General features: G+C 41.6%; 1 protein-coding gene across 1 annotated transcript in view; it reads left to right on the forward strand.

Annotated features, from left to right (window-relative positions):
• PRLR (prolactin receptor) overlaps nucleotides 1–10230 on the forward strand; it is a 186931-nt gene that overhangs the window by 165730 nt on the left and 10971 nt on the right. Inside the window, exons 7-10 of the mRNA XM_011969112.1 lie at nucleotides 4235–4404; nucleotides 6728–6869; nucleotides 8158–8257; nucleotides 8758–8827. Coding sequence (XP_011824502.1) covers nucleotides 4235–4404; nucleotides 6728–6869; nucleotides 8158–8257; nucleotides 8758–8827 — 482 coding nt within the window. The remainder of the gene's footprint in view (nucleotides 1–4234; nucleotides 4405–6727; nucleotides 6870–8157; nucleotides 8258–8757; nucleotides 8828–10230) is intronic.

The raw sequence follows: 10230 nt of genomic DNA on the forward strand, positions 1-10230 counted from the left end.
TGGGTTGAAAATTCTTTTCTTTAAGAATGTTTAATATTGGCCCCCACTCTCTTCTGGCTTGTAGAGTTTCTGCCGAGAGATCCACTGTTAATCTGATGGGCTTCCCCTTGTGGGTAACCCGAGCTTTCTCTCTGGTTGCCCTTAATATTTTTTCCTTCATTTCAACTTTGGTGAATCTGATAATTATGTGTCTTGGAGGGGCTCTTCTCGAGGAGTATCTTTGTGGCATTCTCTATATTTCCTGAATTTGAATGTTGGCTTGCCTTGCTAGGTTGGGGAAGTTCTCCTGGATAATATCCTAAAGAGTGTTTTCCAACTTGGTTCCATTCTCCCCATCACTTTCAGATACACCAATCAGACATAGATTTGGTCTTTTCACATAGTCCCATATTTCTTGGAGGTTTTTTTTATTTCTTTTTACTCTTTTTTCTCTAAACTTCTCTTCTCGCTTCATTTCATTCATTTGATCTTCAGTCACTGATACTCTTTCTTCCGCTTGATTGAATCAGCTACTGAATCTTGTGCATGCATCACATAGTTCTCATGCCATGGTTTTCAGCTCCATCAGGTCATTTAAAGTCGTCTCTATGCTGTTTATTCTAGTTAGCCATTCATCTGATCTTTTTTCAAGGTTTTTAGCGTCTTTGTGATGAGTTCAAACATCCTCCTTTAGCTCGGAGAAGTTTGTTATTACCAATCGTCTGAAGCCTTCTTCTCTCAACTTGTCAAAGTCATTCTCCGTCCAGCTTTCTTCCATTGCTGGCGAGAAGCTGCGTTACTTTAGAGGAGAAGCGGCTCTCTGATTTTTAGAATTTTCAGCTTTTCTGCTCTGGTTTCTCCCCATCTTTGTGGTTTTATCTACCTTTGGTCTTTGATGATGGTGACATACAGATGGGGCTTTGGTGTGGATATCCTTTCTGTTTGTTAGTTTTCCTTCTAACAGTCAGGGCCCTCAGCTGCAGGTCTGTTAGAGTTTACTTGAGGTCCACTCCAGACCCTGTTTGCCTTGGGATCACCAGTGGAGGCTGAAGAACAGCAAATATTGCAGAACAGAAAATGTTGCTGCCTGATCCTTCCTCTGGAAGCTTCGTCTCAGAGAGGCACCCAGGTATATGAGGTGTCAGTCAGCCCCTACTGGGAGGTGTCTCCCAGTTAGGCTACTCAGTGGTCAGGGACCCACTTGAGGAGGCAGTCTGTCTGTTCACAGATCTCAAACTCCATGCTGGGAGAACCACTACTCTCTTCAAAGCTATCAGACAGGAACGTTTAAGTCTGCAGAAGTTTCTGCTGCCTTTTGTTCAGCTATGCCCTGCCCCCATAGGTGGAGTCTACAGAGGCAGGCAGACTTCTTTGAGCTGTGGTGGGCTCCACCCAGTTCAAGCTTCCTGGCTGCTTTTTTACCTAGTCAAGTCTCAGCAATGGTGGATGCCCCTTCCCCAGCCTCCCTGCTGCCTTGCAGTTCGATCTCAGACTGCTGTGCTAGCAGTGAGCGAGGCTCCATGGGTATGGGGCTCTCCAAGCCAGGCACTGGATATAATCCCCTGGTGTGCTGTTTGCTAAGACCGTTGGAAAAGTGCAGTATTAGGGTGGGAGTGTCCCGATTTTCCAGGTACCATCTGTCATGGCTTCCCTTGGCTAGGAAAGGGAATTCCCCAAACACTTGCACTTCCTGGGTGAGACAACGCCCCGCCCTGCTTTGGCTCACCCACTGTCCAACAAGCCCCAGTGAGATGAACCTGGTACCTCAGTTGGAAATGCAGAAATCACCCATCTTCTGTGTCACTCATGCTGGAATCTGTAGACTGGAGCTGTTCCTATTCAGCCATCTTGGAACTGGATCACGGATCACAAATTTTTAAAAGTTGGTTTTTAGGCAAATGTAGCTCATAATGCCAAGTACACTATAGTTACAGCCACTCTTTCCCCATCTGGTACAGAGATTGATTTAAGGAGGTGATAAATGAATGGAGAAAATGTCACTGACCAGCAGAACTGAGACTGGGGTGAGGCAAGCCAGCATCCAGCACCTGAGTCTCAGGAAGGTATTCACAAGGCCTGTACCTACAGGAGCCTACAGAAGTAAATGCCTCCTTCGTTTTTTTTTAAATTCTTGCCAGCACGGAGCCACTTCATTTGTTTTTATTGTGGTAAAAAACACAAAACACAAATCCACCATTTCAACTATTTTATAGTATGCAATTGAATGCATTAGTTTATTACAATGTTCTACAACCATCACCACTATCTAGTTCTGTAACATGTTTGTCTCCTTCAGTGAAAACTTCACATCCACTACTAAGCAGTTACTTCTCATTTCTCCCTTCCTCAACCCCTGGCAGCCACTAATCTGCTGTTTCTGGGAGTTTGCCTCATCTGGATATTTCATATATATATATATATACACACACACACACACACACACACATATATACACATACACATATATATATATATATATACACATATATATATATATATTGGAATCATAAAATATGTAGCTGTTCCACTTTTTTTTTTGAGATGGAGTTTCACTCTTGTCACCCAGGATGGAGTGCAATGGCACAATCTTGGCTCACCACAACCTCTGCCTCCCAGATTCAAGTGATTCTCCCGCCTCAGCCTCCCAAGTAGCTGGAAGTACAGGTGCACACCACCATGCTTGGCTAATTTTTTGTATTTTGGTAGCAATGGGGTTTCACCACGTTGGCCAGGCTGGTCTCAAATTCCTGACCTCAGGTGATCCACCTGCCTCAGCCTCCCAAAGTGCTGGGATTACAAGCATGAGCCACCGTGCCTGACCTCTACCACATTTTTTATCCATTCATCAACTGATGGACATTTGGATTTCTTCATTTTGGCTATTATAAATAGTGCTGCTATGAAAATTCACATACAAGATTTTCTTAAACATCCGTTTTCAATCATTTTGAGTCTATATCTAGGAGTGGAATTGATGGGCAATATGGCAACTCTAAGTCTGATTTTTTTGAGGAACTTCCAGACTGTTTTCCACAGTGGTTGCACCGGTTTACATTCCCACCAGCAATATTGAGGGTTCCGATCTCTCCATATCCTCACCAACATTTGTTATGTTCCATTTTTTGAGTTCTTGCCATGCTGGCATATGTGAAATGGTATCTCACTGAGATTTTGATTTGCATTCCCCAGAAGGCTAATGACCTTAAGCATCTTTTCAGATGCTTCTTGGCCATTTGTCCCTCCTTGAATTTTGTATCCAATGCACTTCACTCACTTCAACCTAATCCCAGGCCTGCTCTCCAGCACCTGACATCAAATGCAATGTCTTACAACCATGGTAGAGTGAAATAGTGGAGGCCACTTCCCTAAATCACATAGTTATGGGTTCAAATAACACTTTTACCAAATATGTGACCTTCGGTGAGTAATTTCCCTCTTCTAAGCTTGTTTCCTCCTCTGTAAAATTAATGGGTACAGTAATAGTACTTCATGGAGTTGCTGGAGGATTGTAAGAAATGATGCAGAGGTAGTATTTTATACAGTCCCTGGCATGTAGTAAATACTAGAGAATCATTAGCTATCATTTTGCTAATGGGAGTTTGCTAAGCATTTGTTGAATGAGTGACTGGGCCAACAGGCTGTTATCAGATCACCAAAAGGATCATTGCCAAAAAGCTCAGCCTCCATTTAGCATGTGGGAGAGTGGATCTCATTTACCACAGGGTGTAATATGTATGTTGAATATAAGATGTAATTGCTGAAGTGAAGATGGAATCTGTAAACCTGTTATCTGCAGAGTTATAATTATCAATAGCTCATTCACAAAATAACTGTGTGTCACTAAGAAGAATCTCACTGCCAGCTGAGGGAAATAAGCTGTTTGAAATCTCTTCCCTATAGTCTTCCATGCCAACTCACACTTGCAAATCTCAGCCCAATTTTTATCACCTGGTGTCTGTCATTGTGAAAATTATGGGGATAGCTATGAGACTCTAACTGATGAAAAGCGAGAACATGCAGAGAATGAAATCCCAGCTGCTTATTATTCTTACCATCTAAACCTCATCTGTATGCACAAATATGATTGGTCACATACTAAGAGGTAGAAGACAAAAGGCCCTGGTATTTGGGGGGCTTATAGTACAGTGGGAAGAGTGAGATGATAAACAGAAAATGGAATTCCTAATAGAAAATGGTAAAGCCAAAGAAAAGGTGCAAGCAATGAGTGCTACTGGAGTTTGCTGTATTTCTGCAGTTCAACCAGACCCTCCTTTGGAGCTGACTGTGGAAGTAAAACAGCCAGAAGACAGAAAACCCTACCTGTGGATGAAATGGTCTCCACCTACCCTGATTGACTTAAAAACTGGTTGGTTCACGCTCCTGTATGAAATTCGATTAAAACCGGAGAAAGCAGCTGAGTGGGAGGTGAGTGATCCATATGTTTTTTGAAGGAACTATGGCCTTTGGCAAGGATAAAGCCCTCACAGCTGAAAACAGGTCATTCCTCCTAATTATTGGGTCACCGTATTGGCCTCCAATGCAGTTGCGACCCACCCAGATGTGAAAAGCCCTTCTCACCTCTATTGGGATTGATAGGGGCTCATCTTCACAGCTCTCCCTGGGCTAGTTTCTTGCACTGCACAGGCATTTGGCAAGGTTTCCAACCTGCCTCCCTTAGTACATTTTAGACCTAGACCCTCGTAAGAGTACTTAAATGGCATCAGGTGGGAGGGGGCATCTCAGTATATCCTCCATAGTCAATGGCACAAAACCATAGTAAATGTTTTTATTCACTTTAAAATACTTCAACCAGGCCAGGTGCAGTGGCTCACACCTGTTAATCCCAGCACTTTGGGAGGCTGAGACAGGTGGATCACCTAAGGTCAGGAGTTTGAGACCAGCCTGATCAACATGGAGAAACCCCATCTCTACTAAAAATACAAAAAATTAGCCAGGTGTGGTGGCAGGCGCCTGTAATCCCAGCTACTCAGGAGGCTGAGGCAGGAGAATCTCTTGAACTCAGGAGGCGGAGGTTTCAGTGAGCCGAGATGGCACCATTGCACTCCAGCCTGGGCAACAAGAGCGAAACTCCATCTAAAAAAATAAATAAATAAATAGGCTGGGCGCAGGGGCTCACACCTGTAATCCCAGCACTTTAGGAGGCTGAGGCAGGTCGATCACTTGAGGTCAGGAGTTTGAGACCAGCCTGACCAACATAGCAAAACCCCATCTCTACTGGAAATACAAAAAAATTAGCTGGGCGTGGTGGCGGATGCCTGTGATCCCAGCCACTCGGAAGGCTGAGGCAGGAGAATCACTTGAACCTGGGAAGCAGAGATTTCAGTGAGCCAAGGTCATGCAATTGCACACCAGCCTAGGCGACAAGAGAGACTCCGTCTCAAAAAAATAAATAAATAAAAATTTAAAATTAAAATAAAATACTTCGACCTAAAGAAATAGTAAGTAAATTGCAGGCAGTACAATATTCCATCTTTGCATACTTTAGTATATGCCTCTTTTAAAAAGGCACATTTCCAAACATAGCCAAAATAATAGGATCACATATAGGAAAATTAAAATTCCTTAATCTCATTTGATACCCAGTCCCTAGTTTAATTCCTCCCAATGTTTCCAAATATCTTTAACAGCCACTTTGGCCAAACCAGAATCTGCTCCTGGATCACACATTGTAACTGGTTGTTATATTCCTTCAGTTTCAGTGTAATGAGGAGACTGGGCCACTTGTCCCATAGAGTATCCCACCTTGTACATTTCTCTGATCAGTTCTTTGTGGGGTCATTTAGCTAATTTCTCTATGCCTCCATTTCCTGTAACCAGACTTAATTAGATGTAGGCTGAACAGTTTTTACCAATGATTGGTAAATTCAGAGGTGATATTATGTACTCCATATTGTATTTAATCAGATGTCAAAAACCATCTGGTTGACCCACCAGAAGTGATGCTAAAACTGGCCCCTGAATTGAGGAGATGACACTGATCCCTGTATTGTAAAGTCATGTTTAATTTGTATACTACTACTTTACCGTACATGAATGCCCAATTCTCTTTCACCTTGTGTCTTTAACACCAATTTATTATTGAATTGGTTATTTCATTAGGATTTAAAAGCTAACAATTCTTGAATTTTGTTTTGTTTTGTTCCTTTGAGATGGAGTTTCACTTTGTCACTCAGCTGGAGTGCAATGGCACTATCTCGGCTCACTTCAGCATCCGCCTCCCAGGTTCAAGGAATTCTCCTTTGTCAGCCTCCCGAGTAGCTGGAATTACAGGCATGCACCACCATGCCCGGCTAATTTGTATTTTCAGTCGAGACGGGATTTCTCCATGTTGGTCAGGCTGATCTCGAATTCCTGACCTCAGATGATCCGCCCACTTCAGCCTCCCAAAGTGCTGGGATGACAGGCATGAGCCACCGTGCCTGGCCAATTTTGTTATTCTTTCTACATTTATTAAGTAGTTGTTTTCCATAAAGTGGGAAGGAGGCAGAATATTTGACTTTTCTGAAGTAGAGTCCCAAATGGAGAGATAGAAAACCTGCTAAATTTTTGTGTGAGCAATTTTAAGAGGAGGAAGAGATAGGGATAAGACAGTGGAGCAGTGACAGCAGGGAATTCTTTGTGTATGGTTGTTCAGCCTAACTCCACCATAGTTTATTTTTTAGGGGAAAACTCTCTTTCTTCACAACAAATGTCAGAAGTGACTTCTGTTTTCCTTATCCTACCTTAGACCCATTTTGCTGGGCAGCAAACAGAGTTTAAGATTCTCAGCCTACATCCAGGACAGAAATACCTTGTCCAGGTTCGCTGCAAACCAGATCATGGATACTGGAGTGCATGGAGTCCAGCGACCTTCATTCAGATACCTAGTGGTGAGTGTCTTGGCTCTTTTTTGCTTATGTCCCTAAATATGTTTTAAATGGTATGTTTGCATATAATAACTACTAATAGAGAAACCATTGTGAGCCTTAGCCAGAGCAATAGAGATGGGTTTATAATCTTTCTGCCCAATACAAAGACATTTTGAAGAGCAGCATTGCTCCCTGGATTACTGTCAGTGGAGAATAGTTCTAGGATAAGGCTACAGACATGGGCCTGGTGCCTCAAGGGGCTTGATGGTCAGTTATTCTGCTCCCACCGTCTGCCCCATTCCTATCATTTAGAGGATTTGGTCAAGGTCGTCCTCTAGTTCTTCCAGAATTTATAAGGCAGTACCCTGTCTCAAAGACATGAACCAGTGCTCAGTCTCTGCTATGGATTACACTTCAGTCTCTTCATGAAGACACAGGATATAAGATAGACAGCTCCAGCAAAGCACCTTAATTCAGTAGCTTGTCTTCTATAAGGGAACAATTCAACTTGCATTTTTAAGATGTTTTACAGCTTACAACACCTGTACCTTATTTGGTCCTCCCAACCTTCCCAGGTATTCAGAAAACATGATTATCATTAAGAATTAAAAGTGAAGAAACCAAACCTCAGCAAAGTTAGGGGTCTTTTCCAGAACCACGCAGGAAAGTCTAGCTCTTCTAACAACTTGCCTGACCAAAGCATTGGGCTTTCATTGGCTTGGCATACTGGAAAGGGTATTGAACTGCAAATCAGGCATGCATCTAGTCTGACCAGTCCTGACTCTTTCTTAACAAAAGCACAGGGTCTAGAGGCAGAAAGCCTGAGTTCAAATGCCAGCCTGCAACACTATAGTTATATGTTCATTGGTAAATCTTTCTGTGATTCCCAGTTTTCTTATCTTTTATAACAAAGCAATGTAGGCAAAGAGGTTAACACCATTGATGGCTTTTAGTAAGAACTTAGTTAATGTTAGCTTTTATTATTGTTACTGCAAATGACCATGTGACCTTGGATTTCCTCTTTAAAGATCAATTAAAAAGAATATGTGGAAGGATTTTTAAATTTTTAGAGTACTATAAAGCATATGCAACATATTAAAATATTAATAATATTGAAAAGAAAATAGCCCTGTCATTGATGATACTTTGGATTGCTGTTCAAATAAAAAAATATATATAAATGGAGGAAAACACTTTTCCTCCATTTAACATTTCCTCCTTATAAACATTTAAGAGTTTCATTCATTAGGTTTGTTTGTTTTTAATGATGCTGTACGTGATCAGAGCTTTCTGGCTGTTTGTTTTTTAGACTTCATCATGAATGATACAACCGTATGGATCTCTGTGGCTGTCCTTTCTGCTGTCATCTGTTTGATTATTGTCTGGGCAGTGGCTTTGAAGGGCTATAGGTACTTCACTGTCTCTCAACTTTTCCTCCCAATCATGATAGTCAGGGATAACGACAAAAAAGATAATACAAAGATGATGGACACCTGTAGGTAATCTTCACTTTAGCCATTAGATGTAGTGTGTTTGCCCATAAAAAAAAAAAAATCTTTTATCAGTGCTATAAAAAGTAGAAAAATTGACTCATTTCAGGCTGATGTTCTTTCTATGAAACAGAGATTCATAGTTGTGAAACAGTAAAAATCTGGCAAGAGTAGCTAAACTCAAGAGAAGCAAATAGTCCAAATAATCCACTAACTTCAAAATCAGCCTCCTTAATTAGCTAGAGTTAATTTTAATATAGGCCTCTGTAATTTTATTTTCATCATTGATTGTTTCATGGAGCTGCCAAACTCTAAGTCCTATCTCTACCACAGTGCATATAGTGGCTATTACACTAACCTTTCAAAAATTACAAAGTCAGAAATGAGTCATTTAGCCAATCTCATGAATTATTTTATAGCATGGTGACCTGCATCTTTCCGCCAGTTCCTGGGCCAAAAATAAAAGGATTTGATGCTCATCTGTTGGAGGTAAGTACAGGAGGCAAAAAATGCAGTGTGATTCACTGCTTTGTAGTAATTAACTCCACACACTCACACACAGTCCCTGTCAGTTCAGCCTGGTAGTTTCAGCCAGCCTTTTTGGGCTGTCGCTCCTGGTCAGCATGTGTGTTAACAGAAAGATGTGTCAATGATGAGGGTACTTACTTTCACACACTAAATGTCAGGGGGCAAAGAGAGAAAGTCAAGAAAACATGGAAACACATTTATTGATTTATCAGATCTACTCATAAGCACAGAGATAAACATTTGTACAAATAATCAATTTAGAAAGAGAGTGAATATTTTAATTAATGCAAAACAGGGACCCACCACCAGCCCCTCAATCATACATTGGTAGAAACTTCTACTTGAATGTTCTTTACACAAAGTCATAGTAACAGACTATCCTATTGCCATTATCTCTCACTTTGGGCACTCAGTTGAGACCAGATCAGTACAGTGGGGCCATGTGTTTGCCAGGGCCCAACTGGGCTGATTCAAGAGGGAATTAAATGGTGAGTGTTTTGAATGAAAAGACGGGTTAGAACATTTTTAAATTTTTCTCCAAGTTGAAATAGTTTCAGTTTGGCTTTTAAGCTTAACACTGACGTATATAAAAGGAACTAGCTGTACATTAAGGCAAATACCACTTGACCCAGCTGCTCTGGGTCTGACAGTGTAAGAATAGAAGAAGTGAACCCTGGATAATCTGGCTTGTCTGTGTTCACTTTGGTTGCAAATATCGAAGCAGGGACTAGAGCCCAGGAGTCCGGGCTCCTAACCCAGTGCTCTTCCTCCACTATCCAGTGTAGCATTGACCTGATAGAACCAGCGTGAATGTCTCAGCACACTAAATTAGTTACTGTCCAGCTCACAATTTAACCTGCTAGCCACAGAGACTTAATGATAAAATAGCTACTTTTGTCTCAAAAATACGTATTAGCATTCTCAATGATATTACCTCTAATCCTCAAAAGAACCCCCCACCCCCCGCCAGATGGGTGGTATTCATATTATTTTCTACCTTTTAAAAATGGAGAAACTGAGGTTCAGAGAGTAGCTTGTCCAAAGTCACATACCCTGTAATAAGTGATCAAGCCAAGACCTAGGTCAGTACCTGACCCAAGTCAGAGGATAAGAAAAAATAGGCAAGAGTGAGAGGAGGAGGTAAGAGGAAATAGGAGGGGGAGAAGAACGATAGGAGGGAGAAGAATAGGAAGAGGGGGAAATATGGAATAGGGCAAAGAAGGAGGAGAAGAGAAGGAGGGAGAGGAAGTAGAGTAGAAGAAAACAGTAGGTTAGGAAGAGAGAGGAGAAGGGAAGGGGAAATAAGAAGAGGAAGGAGAGAAGGAAGAGGAACCACAGAAGGAAAAGACAAGAATCCACTTACT

Source organism: Mandrillus leucophaeus, unplaced genomic scaffold (genome assembly GCF_000951045.1).
Source record: "Mandrillus leucophaeus isolate KB7577 unplaced genomic scaffold, Mleu.le_1.0 Scaffold873, whole genome shotgun sequence".
NCBI lineage: Eukaryota > Metazoa > Chordata > Mammalia > Primates > Cercopithecidae > Mandrillus > Mandrillus leucophaeus.